Source organism: Juglans regia, chromosome 3 (genome assembly GCF_001411555.2).
Source record: "Juglans regia cultivar Chandler chromosome 3, Walnut 2.0, whole genome shotgun sequence".
Taxonomy (NCBI): Eukaryota; Viridiplantae; Streptophyta; class Magnoliopsida; order Fagales; family Juglandaceae; genus Juglans; species Juglans regia.
The window spans coordinates 20,543,067-20,562,630 of record NC_049903.1 but is presented as its reverse complement, the minus strand read 5'-3'; the positions used below and the strand labels follow the sequence as shown (position 1 = coordinate 20,562,630).

At 37.4% G+C, this 19,564-nt stretch overlaps 2 protein-coding genes across 2 annotated transcripts; one reads left to right on the top strand and one right to left on the bottom strand.

The window, feature by feature from the left end:
• The first annotated feature begins 1,450 nt into the window (after window positions 1-1,450).
• LOC109005443 (probable aquaporin SIP2-1) lies at window positions 1,451-8,920 on the top strand. The gene is made up of 3 exons (XM_018984389.2): window positions 1,451-2,007; window positions 8,020-8,280; window positions 8,395-8,920. Exons 1-3 carry the CDS (start codon window positions 1,723-1,725, stop codon window positions 8,557-8,559), a joined length of 711 nt encoding a protein of 236 aa, XP_018839934.2. The 5' UTR covers window positions 1,451-1,722; the 3' UTR covers window positions 8,560-8,920.
• Window positions 8,921-16,248: 7,328 nt separating this feature from the next.
• LOC108995356 (magnesium-protoporphyrin IX monomethyl ester [oxidative] cyclase, chloroplastic) lies at window positions 16,249-19,245 on the bottom strand. The gene is made up of 5 exons (XM_018970914.2): window positions 18,614-19,245; window positions 17,928-17,992; window positions 17,455-17,782; window positions 17,000-17,098; window positions 16,249-16,708 (listed from the first exon to the last, which is right to left on the bottom strand). The coding sequence occupies exons 1-5, from the start codon at window positions 19,079-19,081 to the stop codon at window positions 16,445-16,447; spliced, it is 1,224 nt and encodes a 407-aa protein (XP_018826459.1). The 5' UTR covers window positions 19,082-19,245; the 3' UTR covers window positions 16,249-16,444.
• Window positions 19,246-19,564: the final 319 nt, after the last annotated feature.

Below are 19,564 nucleotides of genomic sequence, written 5' to 3'. Positions count from 1 at the left end.
TAGGTTGTATTAACAAAAAAAATAGTTTACGGACTCTGTTTTTCTAGAAAGAATACTGATTTTCTCCATGCCCTAAGTCGCCACAATAGCCATCTCAAAAAACACAAAAATGAAATCTTTATGTACACATGAAGAACATAATAGTATGGAAGGAAAAATTGTGCAATATTTACCTACGAAGCTGAGCAAACCACTTGCCAAAACAAAGCTAGCTGTTGGAACTTCTCGCTGGTTTGGTCTGTTGAATCAGCTTGCGGGGAGTGGCGACGCTGGGCTGACGTAGGAGCGTTGTGGGGTTCTTCGTGAGGAAGCCGTCTCGAGGTGGCAGTGGAAAGACCTTTCCGACGTGGGTTGGTGGCGAGGAAAGAGGGTGGGTTTTGCGGGATTGAAGTCTAGTTTCCTCCGTTCAACGAGCTGGCGACGCTGGGCTGGGCACACTGAGGAGCTCCGCTCGGTCGCATTGATGAGAGAGACGGTGTCGCCGGGAGGCACTGGATTGAGGATGCTGAAGTGGGCAAGGTTGGTGTCGAGGGAGGGGGGTGGTCTCACGGCGGGATGATTTCGAATAAGGATGAAAAACTGAAATTGATTTTCAAATGGAGTCAAAACGCATGTTTTGATTGAAAAAAAAAAAAAGAAAAAAAAAAGAAAAATTCAGAAGCAACCAGATAGTGAGTGTAAAATATGCACTGCTATAATAACTGCTCTATAGCTTAACTTATTTAACAATCGTAAGTAAGATTCCTCTTATTTTGATATTATTGGAATAGTCATATTTTATCATGAAATATGTTCCTAAATAAATAATATCATTCCATTGTGGCTTGTAGGGCTGGGCTCCAACTCCGACTCCGACGGAGTTGTTGTTTCCGACCTCCGACTCCCAAGAGTCGGAGCCCAATTGTTACTTCGACTCTGACTCCGACTCTGAACTGGAGCCAAATCGGAATTCCGACCTTCGATCGGAGCTCCGACTGCTAATCGGAGCTCCGAATTCCATTCGGAGTCGGATCGTTTATTTCTCTGCATTTCTAACAGAAAGGTTCGCTCGACGTGGCGCTTGAGCGGAATCCATATAGAGAGGTTCGCTCGTATTGCGTTCGACTCAGCGCTCGAGTAGAACTCATCCAGAGAGGTTAGATCGACGTGGCGCTCGAGCAGAATTCTTCCAGAGAGGTTCGCTCGACTTGCGCTCGACATGTCGCTCGAGCTAATATTAAAAAAAAAAAAAAATCGGAGTCGACTCCAACTATCTATTCGGAACTACTCCGAATTCTGACAAGTCGGAGCGGAAGTTGGGCAAAATCAGAATTTTCAAAATTTTGCACACTCCTAGTGGCTTGTGCAAACCAAACGTGTCCCCCATTCAAAAAGTGCAAAAGAAAAAGAAAAACTAAATCCCACGTGTATAGAACAATATTATAAGACGGCAGGCTGAAGTTGACCGCGCAGAAACCTTGAACCTGACGAGTAAAAGACGGGAAGAAAACATAGGAAATATTGGCATAGAAGCAACACTCCCATCTTCCATGAAAAATCACTGTCTGTGAATGGATACTTCTATCTTGGTCAGATTTAAAGTGTGAAAGATGGTGTTCTAGTCGGACACCCCCTCCCCACGAAAAAAAAAAAAAAAGAAGAGAAGAAGAGTTTGGGTTGCGAAAAAAAAATTCATTTTGAAATCTTTCCACTTCCAATCCAACCATATTTGCTGGTCTTAAGATGGGTGCAGTTGGTTTGCTCGTCTCCGATTTCATAATGTCTTTCATGTGGGTATGGTCAGGGGTTCTTATTAAGATCTTTGTGTACAAGATTTTGGGGTTGGGCCATGAACCCAGCGGCGAGGTTATCAAGTGTGTGCTCTTGATCATCAACATGTTCTTCTTCGCGTTCTTGGCTAAGAGTACCAAAGGTGGGGCGTACAATCCTCTCACCGTGTTGGCTGGTGCCATCTCTGGGAATTTTAGCCACTTCCTCTTTGGAGTTGGTGCTAGAATCCCAGCTCAGGTTAGCTCTTTGGTGCTTTTATTTGGTTGTTTGAACCGATGTTTTTATTAGTAGATGGGCTTCTTTGATTGAAATATGAGTAGGCTTAATTTATCAGGGTGTCGAAGCACTTCCTGATTGTCAAATGGATTTGTATAATTGCAGTGTCAACCTGATTTGCTTTACTTGCTTGGCGATAAAGTAAACGGACAAAAGGATTCGTAGATTATGTCATTTAAAATTTTGTTGAACTAAGTAACTTTTCTCAGCAGCTGAACTGAGCAATTGCAGCAAAGGAAAATAAGCTAAAATTATTTGAATTAGATTTTTGTTACGGAACCAAAGATATTTAAGACATTCACCTAGGTAATCTTAAACGCAATCAATTTTCAAATTAAAATAAAAAATTCATAGTTCAGCTTTTTATGGTGGCTTCGTGCTTAAAAAGAAACGAATCTCTTGGGTGATTCTTCTTTTTTCCTTTTTTGGTGGAGCATGAATTGATTATATTTTGTATGGTTAACCTGAGGCTTTGGTTGTCTAATTAAATTGAATCATCGCGGCATTTCAATAAGTTTGTTGAAAAGGGCTTTGTTTAATTTATGGAAAAAACGAAGATGTTTTGGAAACTTTTTGTTCTGGACTTAATTTGAAGATATTCTTTGTTGTGTCGGATGCTCAGTGCTTCTAGGGCTTGAAGCTTTATTATCTTGCTTAATGCGTACTTTGGTTGGGGGAAGCGAATTTGGGGTGGCATACATCTTTTCTACTGATTCAAAAGTGAGATTGGGTCCTCTCAAATCTTGAACTAAATACTTTTGCTAGCATTTGACACATGGCTTCTTTCTATGTTAAAACTATTGATCAAAGCGGATGGACAGTTAAGAATGGGTCCTCTCAAAACAGTGCAAGAAAAAAATATTGATCCAAATCTTCATTAACCAAGTTATCTGCCTTATAGAGAAAACCAAGTTATCTATCTCTTGTGAGAAGATAAGGAGGAACGGATATTTGTGATTGGTGTTGAAATGAATCTTTAGCATTGCGACAGAGAATTAATAGACGGGCGGATATCAGCTACATCGCCTGTATTGATTATGTCATCGACATAAAGGAGAAGAACAATTATGCCCGAAGTAGAGGTATGGACAAAATATTTGTGTCGGCCTTTCTACAGAGAAAGCCATGCTGTAAGAGCTGTGAAGAAACTGATGGAACCTGGCACGGTTCTGTACTTCTGCTCGTATTGTTTGGTAATTTAGTATATAAAATTTTGGCCAGGATTATTCGAGAAATGCTAGGCCTCCTTTGGCAGAACACTTCAAGGGATTCAGACCTCTTAATAAATAAACTCAAGAGGCATCCAATATCCATCATCAACCACCACCCATTCCTTCATCAATGATGGGCTTTGTTGCATTAAAAGCAACTATACAATAGGAGTACCAACCTGTATCACAGCAACACCAGCCATCAACTTTGCAAAATCTTTTCTTCAGCTGATCTTTTTTGTAGCCTCTCCCTTAAGTTTTTTGGTTGCCAAATTTTATTTTTTTTATTGTTAATTTTTTTATTGATCATAACCCAAGCATACGGGCAAGGCTGGCTCAAGGGGGGTAGGCAACGAACCACCCCACCCCCACCCCCCCCAACACCTTGAGTAGGCCCCCATAATAAAATTATGACCCTCAAAATAGAAATTTTGGAAAAAAAAAAAAGAGAGGTTAGCATAAAAGATTGAAAAAATCTTGCCTAAAATAAAATCAACCTTAAATGCTAAAATTTGGTAAAAGAACCAGAAAATGTAGAAGTTTAGTGGATTCTATTTGTTCTGGATATTACATGTATTTGTCGTATCAATTCTAGTTCTTTAAATCTTGGCTGCGAAAAATGAAAAAAGCATTTTCTCTCTCCGTTTTTTATCCCTCTCCGTACACGTGTGAAAAATAGTTTCTTTTTGTTCTGTCAATGATGGTGCAACGTTAACAATCGTGATAGCGTTGATGGGGTTCACAAGAGAGCTTGTGATTGAGTCAAAGCTATTTGTGCTCGTTAAGGAAGGAGGTCTGCTACGTATCATGGAGAGGGGGTGGAAGAGTGAGCATGAACTACTACTGGGAGTTTCCTTGGTGCAATGGCTCGGGAGAGCACTAGAGGATGGTATATTAGGGGTTAAGAAGGAGTTCTACACGACGATGAGGGAGAGATATCGCAGTTTTATAGCACAGTGGTGCTCGAACAGCTGTGGTCGATATATGGCGGTAGTCGAATATAGTGAGGGAGGGAGGCGATGCTTCATTTTTATTCCTGAAAGGAGAGGGTGGGAGGGGATGGAGAAGATTGAGGGAGGCACTGCGAGAGTATAGTCAGGAAGGGAGAAATGCTGAGGGGACTCGCGGTGAATCACAGTTAAGGCCAATGGTGGAAGAGCTTCAACCTTACACAAGGTCCTATAGGGAGGTGCTTATGCTGGCGGCGGTCCACCGTGAAACGCGAATAGGGCACGGCAGGGGAAATTCTGCAACTAGGTACTTTGCTGGAAATTTGCATCGAGCCACTCACCTTGCCATACAGAAGGGGGGCATTGGCAAGGATGGTGTTGGACAGGAGGAGGTTGACGTACGAAATACTCTGGTTGGGATGTAGACTCAATTGTGGAAGTTGCAGGAGGAAGTGGAAAAATTCTGAAATGTGTTGAGGGGAGGGAATAAGTAAAGTGATAGGAAACGGGATAGAAAAGGGGCTGAGATGGGCTGAGGGGATCGGAGGCCCATTAGGGTCATTAATTAATTTTCAACGCACTATCATTTTCCACATATGTATCCTGTCCTCTTCTTATGTGCTTCCAAAGCCCCATCTCATATGGCCCACTCATCTCATTTGAACACCATTTACCCCATGCTTCACCATGCTTCGATTCTATGTAAGGGCATAGCACGAATCTTTGTTAAGTCCTACTTTGGGTGTGTATGGGGTGGGAAATGTGTAATGATTGACTCATAATGTAAGTGATTACAAAGAGTCTCACTTGTGATTAATATTATTAGGAAATTGCACTTGTGACAGATGCATCCTTGGTGTGTGATAAATTCTGAATTGTGTGGATTTGATTGTTAAGGCATTGCATGGACATATGCTGATCTCATATTGGATGATAATTTTGATACTCTAAATTGCGGATTGGATTGTGAAGGCATTGCATGGGCATACGCTGAGTCCACATATGCTGAGTCTCATTGGGTATGAAATAGTAGACCTTTTGGGTCTAAGCTTTTTATACTAAAAGGTAAATTAGTAGGCCTCGTTTGGATGTTGAGATGACGTGAGATGATAAATATGTGAACAGTAGTGAAATAGTTTGTGGATAGTAGTGAAATGGTTTGAGTTAAGATGTTTTATGGGGTTTTTGGAAAATAGAGAAAAAGTTGAATAAAAATATTAGAAAGTTAAAATATTGCTAGAATATAATTTTTTTAATATAATTTTTGTTTTGAGATTTGAAAAAGTTGAATTATTTTTTGTGTTTTGTTTGGAAAAGTTGTAATGGTTAGGTAATGATTAGATGAAAAAGTTAATATTTGAAATTGAAAAATATTTGTGTTTGAGTGGTGTTTGGATGTTAAGATGAAATGGGAAGAGAGATGAAACCATCTCATTATCCAAACGGGAAGTCTTCTTAATCACATTTGAAGAAAAAAGATCTTATGGAAATAATTGTCGATGGTTATAATTTTTCACTTTTTAACATATAGGGATTTGATGAAATTTATGCCCTACAGGTCTCAAAACCCTAGACTTAAAATGAATCAAAAACATTAATAATGTACATACCGCATATATAGTGATAAACGTAAACATGTAAAAAGCTTTGTATGTACACCCACACGTGAAGCACAAAGTCAAACACGTGCACACAAGTGCGCGCGCACACACACACACACACACAAAAATGTGTAGGTTTATCGTACAGGCAGATAAACATGTACACATCCATACATAAAAACTATTTATATGTGCGAATACATTATATTATACGGTTGCGAGAATCATAACTAGGCTGATTGGTGGAAGCCTTGGTCACTTCTGATCTAGCCTTGTGCTATTGTTGTTGCTGCACATGCATCATGAAGAAATTGTATATATCATTACCTACTTTTGTTGAGCTACAATCTGAATTGAAGATGGAGAATATAAGCAATCAATGCATCAAAGATTTGTCCTATCTATTTACAATATATAGTTTTGTCTGGAAGTAGGGAACTTTGCTCTTGTTCGGTCACATCATTCACTCTGCCATTATGTTTGTAAGGGAAAATTAAATATTAAATGTTACAAGTTAAAGTTATTAAATGAAAAATGACATGTCTAATTTAGGTAGTAATTTCATGTGGAATTAATAGAGTTGTTTAGTTTTCCTAATGCATGTTTTTTTCCTTAACTCATGCTTTTTTTTCTTTTTTTCCTTTTAAGTTTTTAGAGGAAGTTAAAGAGCATATAAGATATGAGTCTTGATATCTAGGGTTACATTGGCGCACTTGGTCCATCTCTTTGCTTAAACAAAGTTTGCTAGTTTCATGTTATTAAAATAGAAAAAAATGAGAGTTAAGGAGAGAGAAGAGGAACTCAATCAAAATTTGGAGATCAAGGTGCTAGCATTGGCATTCTTATAAAGGTTTTACTTATTGTATGATGGCTCAAGGTATGCTAATTATGAATGCTGGGCTTGGGATGGTTGGATTATGTGGTTGGGAATTATATGGTTGGATCATGGAAAAATATCAGAGGGGATTGGGGTAAGTTTTCACGGCATACCAGATATGAGGTAGGCAATGGTTCTGGTTTAAAGTTCAGGTATTATATGTGGTGTGGGGATCGGCCTCTCAAAATGGTTTTTCTGAGTTATTCTGCATTGATGAGTCTAAGGATGCATTGGTAGCAAATCATTTGAAGTTTTCAAATGGGGTTCGCCGATGGGTTTAGTGTATTTTATTAAAGTGGCACAGGATTGAGAGACAAATTTCTTTAATTCTTTTTATGCTTGGTTATATTCTGCTCGATTGAGACAGGATGGGGAAGACAAAATGTGTTGGGCTACGTCTAAGAGAGGGTGTTCAAAGTCAAATTGTTTTACAACACATTGATGCCCCACTGTGGCTCTTCTTTCCATGGAAAGCCATATGGAGTAAGGCTCCCCCAAGAGCGGCTTTCCTCATTTGGACGACTGTGCTAGATAAGAACTTTACACTGACAACCTGCAGAGGAGACTTGTCATGGTAATAAAGTGGTGTTACATGTGCAGGAAGGACAGGGAAGCCATGGATCACCTCTCACTCCATTGTGAATTAGCTAGCGCCTTGTTGCGTGCGGGTTTTTGTCTCTTTGGGCTAGACTAGGTGATGCCTAGATGGATGGTAGATTTACTATTGTGCTGGAAAGGAAGACTCAAGAATGTCCAAGCGGAATTTTCGTGGATAATAATACTGGTGTGTCTAATATGCTGCATATGGCGAGAAAGAAACTGTCATAGCTTTGAAGACAGCTCAAGGGAAACAGTGGAACTTAAAGCATACTTTTCTAGTACACACTATGATTGTTGGATGGCTGCCCATTTATGTTTCCTAACTTTTGTTCCAGAACTTTCTTGACTCTTTTACCTTTTCAAGCTAGATGTATCTATTCTATACCCATGTGTACTTGGATGGTACCTTGTTTGATCACTAATAATATGTACCTTATGAAAAAGGTAATATTAATGTGTAGGTCTATGACTGCTTGATATTTGTTGTGGCGTTGTTCAATGGGCGTTGTTCAATGGGCATCATGCCCTGTGATTAGGATTTTTTTTTTTAATATTGTTTGGAGTAGATAATATAAGTTTACTGAACTATCTACATTGAAAATTATGTTCATTCAATTAGTGGCGGGCTCCTTATATCATGGAGGGAACTTATTTCTATATATATATAAACACATACATAAATACTTACATTGTGTAGGTGTGTGTGTGTTTCTGGCCTAATTTTTTTTCTCCAGGTGATTGGATCTATTAGTGGGGTTAGGCTTATTATGGACTCCTTTCCAGAAGTAGGACTTGGGCCACGATTAAATGTTGACATCCATCGAGGTGCATTAACAGAAGGATTCCTGACATTTGCAATTATCATCATCTCGCTTGGTCTGACCACAAAAATCCCTGGAAGTTTCTTCATGAAGACTTGGATCTCAAGTGTCTCCAAGTTGACTCTTCATATACTTGGCTCCGATCTGACTGGTGGATGTATGAATCCAGCCTCTGTAAGTATCTACAACAATTAATCTATAGAATTTTTTTTTTTTTCTGTCATTATTTAAGATGCAGAAACATTGGTTATAGGACTTCAGTACACCATACTTTCCTGATTCATGTAGGTGATGGGATGGGCTTATGCACGCGGGGATCATATAACGAAGGAGCATTTACTTGTCTACTGGCTCGCCCCGGCGAAGGCAACTCTGCTGGCAGTGTGGATTTTTAAGTTGGTGGTTCGGCCAATAAAAGAGGAGAAAGCAAGCATGAAGAGTAAATCAGAATGAAAGTTTCTTGCTTTTCAAAGTTGGGTTGGATGATCCAATCTGATGGCATTTAGGTAGGTGAAAATGGGTGAACTTGAAACACTATTTGACTTGAAGGAATACATCAGTACTCTGTAAGTATATCTTCAATTCCTTCAGGTAATCAATTTGTATTTACATTCCATTTAGGATGTCCAGTTGATTCACCAATGTCTCTCTCTCCCTCTCTCTCTCTCTCTCTCTCAATTGGCAATGGCAGTGCCCAGTGATTAAAGGTAAATTTGCTTGGTTTCTGGCAGCCTAGGGCTATGTCTGTGACTCGGTCCACTGGTTTCCGAACTCTGATCACCAAATGCATATGCACAAGCCTTTATTTTCGGTTTGTTTGTTTGCAACCCAATTAGCAATTAACGTACAATTGCCAATAATAATAATAATAATAAATCATTGGATATGATATTATTTCAAAGTCTAATAAAGAATCAAAATTCATTTGAAATAATAATATATATATATATATTTTTTTATATAAAATTTAGTTCCTTCGACTTTCCACTCTTACCTTTTCCAAGTAATGCTGTGTTTGGTTGTTATAGTGAGTTTAATTCATCCCAAACTAATTATAGATGAAATTTATTATTTTTTCAATTTTCTATAAAAATGTTAAACTCATATCAACTTATTTCATACATTCAAACATACATTTCAACCTATTTATATTCAAACGCATATTCAATGTGGTCTATAAAATATTATTATTTACAGATCAATTCAAATCATCTGAAATCACCTCAGCATCTAAATGTTGCTAAAGTTTTCACTCCTGCAACTATTTATTTGTCGGGGAAGGACTAATTGGAGGATGATGAATTGACATACCGACTGGTTTCTTCCTTTCCCTTCTTAGTTCTTATTCCAATTAAACATTTTTTGTAGGAAGTTTTACAACAAACGAGATATTTCGGAATTGACATAACGCCTTGTACCTAGTTGTAAAAAATCAATTGAGAAAAAATCCATTTATTTATAAATCAATATATTTTGAACTCTTTTTATTTTCTTTCTAAAATGAAAAAGGTCTAATATAAAATAGGAAATTAAAAAAAAATCAAGTCAAATAAAGATATAAAAAATAAAAGTAAATGGATAATTAGTCATTTGATATAATATTATTATTTTTATATAAAATCTATTTCTTGGAATAAAAATATTATTACAACAATCTTCTACTTGTTTTTTATATTCTGAAAATATAACATAATTCTATGAAAAACACTTGTTCGTTTCTTTGAATTGGTTGGAAGATACTTGAAAAGGGGGTTTTGCTTGCGTCTTTATTGGCTTTTTGACATCTTTTCATGTTCTCATATGATCCTGTTTAGAGATCCAACAACTTTCATACAACTTCCACTCCGATGATGGTTTGTGGAATTAAGGCGAGGAGGCTAACGAGAAGCATGGGTGTCTCGAAACAACTATTAAAAAAGTTTTTACATTAGCGGCGGGAGGTAGTGAGAGGAGTTGGAAGGTCACGAAGGAGATGATTCTGGGGATGTGCACGGTGAATTTGTTCACTAAAAAAATAAATTTTAATAATGTGCCTGCACATACAGTCCCCACTTGAGGACTGCAAATAGAATTTCTCATTTATATTACAGTATAACTATATTATTATATAGGGATTACCTCATACTAGTATATTATTGAATTTAATTATATAAATTCTAGTTCTATAACTATACTGGTATATATGATCAATATATATACAAATACATATATTTTTATAACATATATAGACATTATAGGAGTCGGATTCGGAGGGCAAAATCGGAGTCAGAGTCAGATCGGAGCAGAGTTTGAGTCAGTCCGGCTATACCTCCAATTGGAACATGAAAAAAAAATCGGACTTCAACTTTGTTTTGTCAAATGTCTGAATTTTTTTCTCCACCTTACTTATCGGTTTGTTGGAGCTGAGTTTGTGTTGTTATTTTATAAGAAAACTATTGGTCCCTCTAGACTAGGTGAGTTAATATAATTTGTATTCAAGTACAGTTTAAGTGAAGATACAATTCACTGGGAAGTGGCTTTTTGAGAGGGCGAAAAAGACAGAAGTAGGTGCTGGAAGGAAGCAGCGAGGTGAAATACTTCATTATTAAGTTTCCTTGCTGGTGAGGTCTCCTAGCTCTTACTGAGTAGGAATTCCTTGCTCTGGCAGGTTTTAAGTCTCCTAGCTTTGACTGTGGAGGGTGGTGATTTAACAATCAAATTTTGTATTTACGTAACTACAATCATGCATGGCTAAGGACTTCATTAAATAGTGGGATAAGTTCAGTCTCACAGAAGCAGAATAGCAGGAGTTGTTTTGGAGTTGAAGGATGATGAGGCAGTATCACGTAGGGGAAGAAGACTCTGTCTTCTTGGATTGGTGGTGGTAGATAAACCAATAAACTGCTTTTAAGAGCACAATGGTAAAAATCTGGAGGCCAACAAAGGAATTGCAAATCAAAGCTGTAGGTGATAACATATTCTTGATGGAATTCCAGTCTGCCCATGATATGGAAAGGGTGCAAGTTGGTAGGCCTTGGACTTTTGACAAGAATCTCATTTGTCTATAAATTTATAATGGCCTCTCTGCTCCAGGTATGTACCCTTTTGTTTCTGAACCAATATGGATCCAAATGCATGGCCTCCCTCCAGGAGGCATGACATAGATTATAGGAGAAAGAGTGGGTTGTGTGATGGGAGATGTCGAAGAGATAGATGTGGATGAAGACGGAGTGGGATGGGGTCCTTACTTGAGAGTCAAGGTATCCATCAATATAACAAAACCATTAATGAGAGGCACCATAGTGTTGTTAAAAGGCATTAGAACTAGGCTCACATTTGCTTATGAAAGGCTGCCTATCTTTTGCTTCAATTGTGGAACTATAAAACATGGCACTAGTGGCTGTCAGGAATCTTCATCTGGTAATTTATTACATGGTGGTAAAACTCCCCAATATGGGGCATGGCTGCGTGCTTCCCCTATGCGAACAAAAGACAATTTAAAACCTGCTGTTAAATTGGATAAGGGCGGCAGAACTAGCCATCCTTCTGAACAACAGGTTGTACAAGAGGACATGGACTGCCCAAGAGACCAATATGGAAAAGATCTCAATTTTGAGAATGTCAACTTTCTTAAAAACCATGTTTTGGAGAATCAGCATGGACTGTTAGAAAACTACCAATAAAAGCAAACGCAAGGAACTTTAGGCTAGCAGTACAAAATAGATCATATGCCTAAAGAGATGAGCCAATCACAGATTCGTGATATCTATAAGGACCCCTTTTTTTTTTCTTTTTTTTTTTTTACAAGTCTATAAGGACTCCTTTCTTGAAAGTGGAAAGTCTACAGAGGTGGAAAATGTGGTAGTCCAAAAGGAAAATCCCATTAATAGGGAGCAGAAGAAGTTTAATAGGGAGCTAGAGTTGAATGTTATAAAACACTCGAACTCTCCTGGGACTGTTGTAACTGATGATTATGCTGCTAGCTACCAGAAAGAAGACCCCATAGGTAGCTCTAAATGGAAAAGAAGGGCTAGACTAAAACAACCAATGCTTGAGGGTGGAATGACTATTAGGAAGGCAGGTCAAAAATGAGACACTCTAGCAGATCCTACAGACTCTCAAGAGGAATTTCAGCATGATGAGAACAAGGACAAGAAAAAAGGCAAGAGAATTGAGGTGGTTGAAAATAATATGCAAATGGAATTGGCCCTGCCAACAGCCATGAATCTCATAAGTTGGAACTGCCGAGGGCTTGAGAACCCTCGGACATTTAACTTCCTTAACCTCTAATTAAGGACAAGAACCCAAGTATGATATTTCTCAAGGAAACAAAATGCTCAAAATCAAGAGTGGAAGATGTTAGGAAAATTTTAAAATTTGATGCTTGTTTGGTGGTAGAAAGCAGAGGTAGAAGTGGTGGACTTGCACTAATGTGGAAGAATCTTGTTAAAGTAGTTATTTATAACTGCTTGAGTTGGAATATCAATGCTCATGTTACAAATGATCAAATGGCATAAACTTGGCTCTTTACAAGCTTTTATGGCCATCCTGAAACTCCTAAAAGAAGTATGAGCTGGGAATTCTTAAAGTCCCTTAAACCTATGGCTCTTTACAAATGTTAAACAAGGAAAAATCCTCCATATTTTTCATAAAAAATACTTCACCTAATAATAAGAGAACTATTCTACAAATTGCTAGAATGCACTTAACATGTTCATTTGAGAAATACCTTGGTCTCCCAGCCATGATTGGAAGAGCCAAAACTGCATCCATTCATGGCCTTATTGATAGAGTGTGGTCTCGAATAACAAATTAGAAGACAAATTGCTTATCAGTTGCTGGAAAGGAGGTGCTGCTCAAATCTGTTTTGCAAGCCATCCCTACTTATACCATGGGGATATTTCTGTCCATTACCAACAGATTGGACCAGTTATCAAGGAAATTTTGGTAGGATTTCAATGAGGACCAATCAAAGATTCATTGGGTCAAATGGAGTAAACTCAATAAATCTAAAGATCAAGGTGAATTGAGATTTAGGAACTTCAAAAGCTTATATCTGGCTCTTCTTTCTAAGCAAGGGTGAAAAATACTTACAAATCCAGAATCTCTACCTGCTCTCATATTAAAACATAAATATTTCCCACATGGGTCTTTCTTAAAAGCTAAAATGGGATTTAGACCTTCTCTAGCTTTGAGGAGTATGCAATCTGGCCTTAACCTGTTAAAAGAAGGTCTATTATGGAGGATTGGAAATGGCTTAGAAGTGAAGATATGGGAGGACAGATGGCTGCCAAAACCACATTTTCTACCTCCTAATAATTGCAGCAATGGTACAGAAGAAGTGACTCGAGTGGCTGATTTAATAAACCCAACTCTCAGGAAATGGGATGAAAATCTGCTTTCTAGATGGTTCCTTCAGAATACAGTGGATGTCTTAAAAACCATACCCATTAGTATGAACAATAGCGTGGATCGCTGACTTGGGAAGGCACAAACAATGGCATATTCTCTGTAAAGAGTGCCTACTATCTTCATAGAGACCTACAATCTAATTAAGAATATGGTACCTCTAATGTTCAAGATCAACAAAAATCTTGGAAAGTTTTGTGGAAACTACAATTGCCAAATGGAGTAAGAATGTTCCTATGGAGAGCATGCAATGAGACTTTGCCCACTTTTAACAATCTGTATAAGAAGAAAATTATAGATGATAACCTATACCCCATTTGTCATCTAGAGGAGGAATCATCTAAGCATGTGCTATGGAGCTGTAGGGTTGCTCAAGATGTTTGGTGTCAAGCAAGCATACTTTTATAGAAATTATCTCTAGAAGGTACTTGTTTTAAATCTATCTGGGAACAAATGTTAGCAAAACTGACACATTATGCTCTAGAAGAAGCTGGGTTGATCATAAGACTTATCTAGTCTAGGAGAAATCAATTCTTGCATGGAAAAACATTCAAACATCCTAATGTTATTATCTATAAAGCCTGTGAAGATTTGAGATGCTTTAAAGCCACTAAGACAAAAGTCCCTATTGCTACAACTAATGCAGACTCCCTTAGTGTTCAGAGCTGGAAAAAACCCCCAGAAGGAAATTACAAAATGAATTGGGATGCTTGTATCAACGAATCCAGGAACTTGATTGGAATTGATGCAATTCTCAGAGACTGCAAAGGATTGGTCCTTGCCATACTTAGAGCTAGAAAGAATCTCACACTATCTCCATATACTGCAGAGGCATATGCCATGATGATGGCAGTCCTTTTCTGTAAAGAAGCCGAGATTCATTAATTCATTCTTGAATGTGACTCATTGCAGGTGGTCGAGAAGATGCAGAATTCTGGAGGATTGGAGTCCAGGTGGATTAATAATTGAAGACACTAAAAATGTGTTAGGATCATTTGCAATTTGGAGTGTTTGTTATACTAAAAGGGATGCTAATATGGCTGCTCACATGCTAGCCAAGGATGCTCTTTTATGTGAAATTGATCTTTATGATCTTGAGAGCATACATGTCTGCATTAAGTAAATAATTTTCTCAAAATCTTTATAATACTTTGTTTACGCAATATAATTATCCTCATTTCAAAAAAAAAAAAAGTAAAATTTAAGTGTAGCAGTATTGTTGGCCATAGGCTGCAAAACCTCAAAGACAAATGCATATAGCATAATTATCATTAAAAGTGACCAATTTTCTACAATTGAGAACGTTTATACAAGGGCCGATTTGGATATAAAAAATGTTTTATTTTATTATTATAACTTTTTAAATTTTTACACAAAATATAATAACAATTCAACATTTTCAAATCCCAAAACAGTAATAATATTTTAAAAATATTTTATTCAACTTTTATTTCAACTTATCTCATCTCAACTCATTATCCAAACGGTAGCTAAGAGTAATATATACACGAGTGCATTGCCAAAAGTTTAAATAGAAAAGAAAAACCAGTGCTACTTGAATATATATTAAAAAAAATATTTATTAGCCTATTTATTGTCGCACTAAACATACCGATGATATCAAAGCTTGTGATATAACCTACATCGCATAATAAAATATCGATACACTAAGGGTGCTACCCACCTCCTACAAGGCTGGGCCACCCCTTCCCCGCACCACACCCCGCATGAGGCGGGGGGTGGGGTTTTCACACCTTCCCCCCGCGCATAATGAATATAAATTTAAATTTTGTAAATATGACTATAATTTAAAAACTAAGTAATTTTTAAATTTACTAATACATATTTTGTAAACAAGTCTAACCAATTGTAATATATATTTATATATACACAATTTATAAAATATAAATATATATTTATGTTTATATATAATATATATATATATATATATATATATATATAAATGCATGCAGGGCGGGGAGGGGTTGCCCGCCCCGCCATGCGGAGGTGGGGTGGGGCAGCGGGGTGCAGGCCCGCTGCCCACCCCTCAGATACACAGCTGTATGTTGAAGAATTCTAAAAAAAAAATCATGATGAGTTCCTCCGAAGAATGAAACCGATGCTTCGTAGCCAAAAGATACCAAATAGGCAGGACTAACGCACAACAAACTTGATCTTTATGCTCAAGAAATTATATGTAATTTCCTAAGGAATCGAGTCCCAGAGAGACTACTCAGTACTTGGATGTAAAGCAACGAACCTGATCAAAAGTCCTGTTTGGTCATTAAACTCATTTCAATCTAATTGTAAGTTAAGTCTAACATTCAAACACCCAATTTTTAATTCAAACTCATCTCAACTCAAAATCTCTTTACACGTGAGACCCACAATTTTTTTCAATTCAACATTTTTTTATACGTAGAACCCACAACATTTTTCAATTTCTCATAAATATATCTAAACTCTTCTTAACATCCAAACAGATTTAAGTTGCGTTTGGATGTTGAACTAAGTTGAATTGAGTTGAGATGATAAAATATTTCTAGAATATTATTTTTTAATATTATTTTAAAATTTAAAAAAATTAAATTATTTATTATATTTTGAATTTGAATTTGAAAAAATTGTAATGATGAGTTGAGATGGATTTAGTAACCAAATGAAGCCTAAACTCATTTTAAGTGAATCCTACAAAACTCATTCTACCATTTCAACTCATTACTATTCATAAAGAATTCAATTCAGCTCAACATCTAAATGCAACCTAAACTTTCAAAGGGAAAATGGCACGTTTGCGTACCAACTGGAAAAATGAGGTTCCATAATTACAAGAAATACAAGGGATCCTCTTCATATGTTTACTCAGTTTCTTACACTAAAGTCATATGACTACAACAGAATCGCAGCAATTCACAATAACAAGGAAGAAATGGAACTCGTACAAAAGAATTCAGTAAACAAGTTTGGGCTCAAACTCTGCATAATCAACAGATCCAGATTCAATTGGAGGCATTAGATATGCAGCCAGGAGCTCTGAGGCCAATGCCGTAATAAGTGGTATCTTCTTTAAGTTCTTCACCACGGGTATGTCCTCGCTCTCCCCAACAGCAATCAGCTTCTGGTTAATCTCCACCATGTTGTCCAGCTTCTTTTTGAATTCAGGGTTCTCAACATCCAGCACGGCTGGGAAAATTCTAGCTGTTGTGCGGTTTGTCTGCGTAAACAGAAATTTTAACATCCCATTTAGATTACTGCTGAAAATCAAAGATATTTTTTATTATTTTCTTTGTCCTATTTGAATAGAGAGATTTTTTTTAATGAACAGTAGAATAGAGAAAATGATGGCCCAAGGAATGCAGGGAAAGCACTTTGAGGATCTGACAAAATATGGCTTTAGGCAGTCCCTGCCATTTTCCTAGTTTGTCTTGGCAATTTAGTATCACAAAATGGCTTGATAACTGAGATTATTGCTTGGAAAGTATTTAATAAAACATCACAGTCTCACCTCAATTATGACATGCATATCAAATTCTTTTGTGTTGAGCCCAATGCCTTCATAGAAAGCTGTGCGCTGGCAATCATTTAGGTACATTGTCACGTAAACCTGCAAGGTAGATTCATGAAGTTGTGAGAAAAATATAGAAATTTAGGGACAGATGTTCAACCTTAAATTTGAAGAATTCTAGTTAGTTTGGATCTCATAAATGGAGAAAAGAACAAAACAATAGGAATTCAATATATAACTCCAGTGGAAACTAAGATTGTAAAACTAATATATTCTAGACTTCATTCGCTTAACATTGTCCATAGCTGCAGAATTTTACAATTCTTTTCTATCCTTTTTTCCATCAGCCAATTATTGTGTTAGAAAATGTCACAGAAACATCAAGATTTATATAACTTCATAAGTTTAGCGATGGCACTTATAAAAAAAAAAAAAAATTAGCATTGGTATAATACCGAAAGGCAGAAGAATCGGGCCCACAACTTTGCTTTCCAGTCATTGAGAAATTGGGGCTGCGCCTTCATTAATGCAGAGAAGAAATCGCCATGCCGGTTCTCATCCTGGCACCAGTTCTCAAAGTACTTGAAAATGGGATAACATTGGTACTCAGGATTGGCCTTGAGATGTCTGTATATGGTTATGTATCTCCAGTATCCAATCTTCTCAGATAGATAAGTGGCATAGAAAATGAACTTAGGCTTGAAAAATGTGTACTTTCTAGCCTTTGTTAGGAAACCCAAGTCCAACGCCAAATTGAAATCAGACAAACCCTTGTTCAGAAATCTGCATATAGTACAACAATGCAAGTACCGATATTGATCACAGATGTAATGCCCCAATATAAGTACCAATAATGATAAATGATGTAATGAATTAATATTCAATAGAAAAAGACACAAAAGTGAGTCTAGAGATATTGTTTGCATACCCAGCATGCCTTGCTTCATCCCTTGACATGAGAGAGAAAATTTCAGCTACCACTGGATTGGTTTTCTGCAGGATCAATCCTCAAAACGATTAAACCAGCCCAATGCTGCGAGAATAAAACTGCCTTAAACTGAAAAGAACTGAAACTGTGGGGTTTCATTTGGCCTAAAGGGGCATAAATTTGGATATGAATCCCGTTTTCTGATAACATTAGCTCCAAACTAAAAGCCACCATTTAAAATTTTGCCTGAAAAACCAAATGGAGGGACGAGGATCCTAACTCAGTAAGACAGAAGCTTAGTTCATCCATCCCAGAGAACAATGTTTCAGAGAGAGTCACCTGACTCATAATACCACTATTCGATTCGAAAAATTAAAGCTACTACTGGTGGGCTAAGTTTTGTACAAGAGAAAACTGATTGATGTTGAACACCAATTGAGAAAAATACAGCTTCTAATATAGAAATTAAGGATGTCGATTATCTTGGACAAAGTAACGAGAAATTTGTACAAGAAATTCGAAGTATTTTGTAAAATTCGGATTCAATTTAAAATATTTTATTATATTTGAAAATTAGACTTCCCAAAATCCAGCAGTTGAAACAAGTTCCTTCACACAAACAAGTAACTTAGATAAGCTCATGATAAGGTAACAGTATCAGAAATTGAGGAATTAGAGAGCCATACCTTGAGCCTTCTTCCAAGTTCTTTGTACAAAAGGAACCCAGAGAACTCAGCAGTGCATGACCTCTCCAAGAACTCTACAAAGATTTGCCTCAGAGGTCCTTGCAGTTTATCAGCAGCCTCCTTGAACTCCTTGTTTCTCACAAAGTGCGTCTGGTTGTAGTCAGTCTTGAATTCTTGCAGCAGAGCTTCAAACTCAGCCTGGTTGAGGTTCTTATTGATCTCAGTGTTGAAAAGGGTCTCCATTTCATCAAAGTCAGTGGTGTAAAACCTCGGTGCCAAGAGTGTCTCTTTAATGGCGGTTTTAGCAACCTTCTTCCTAGGTTTAGTGGTGGTGGGCGGCGGCTGTGAAGTGGCCGTCATTTTGATGGTGGTGAACTTTGAGTAAGATCCACATCTTGGGCTGTTGAACTTAGGACTTGCAGTGCTGAATTTGGAGATGGGTTTTACAAGAGCCATTTCTGCTGCCATTTCTGGAGCAAAAGCTTTTGCCTCGGTGTAGCGGTGGGACTCGGGAGCGTCCTTCAAGGGAGCGTGACTGTGAGGGAGTGAGTCCCTGTTTAATGGCCGTGGGGGGTTGGGAAGGGATAAGATGTGGTCGAGAGATGAGAGAATCTCATCCAATGAAATCTATCTATTTGGCATTACATGACACGTGGCTGGTGATTATATGCTGTCTCGATTACTTGATTTCCTGTGGCGTTTCTGCCCTTGGGGTGAGAAGTGAGATCTTGTGGTCTCCTTTTCACCTCATTAAATTCTCAAAGAGTCTTTCTTTGATATTTCTTTCTTTTTATTTATTATTAGTATTATAAGATTTTCCACTGTCCAAACCAATTATCAGTTTTATTTTTTGTTCACCTTGGCCAAATTCTTGTTGTTGGAACAATATTAAGAGGTAATTACGTATGTTGGCTACATTTAAAGCTCGTTTGGACAGTTAGAGTATCTTAT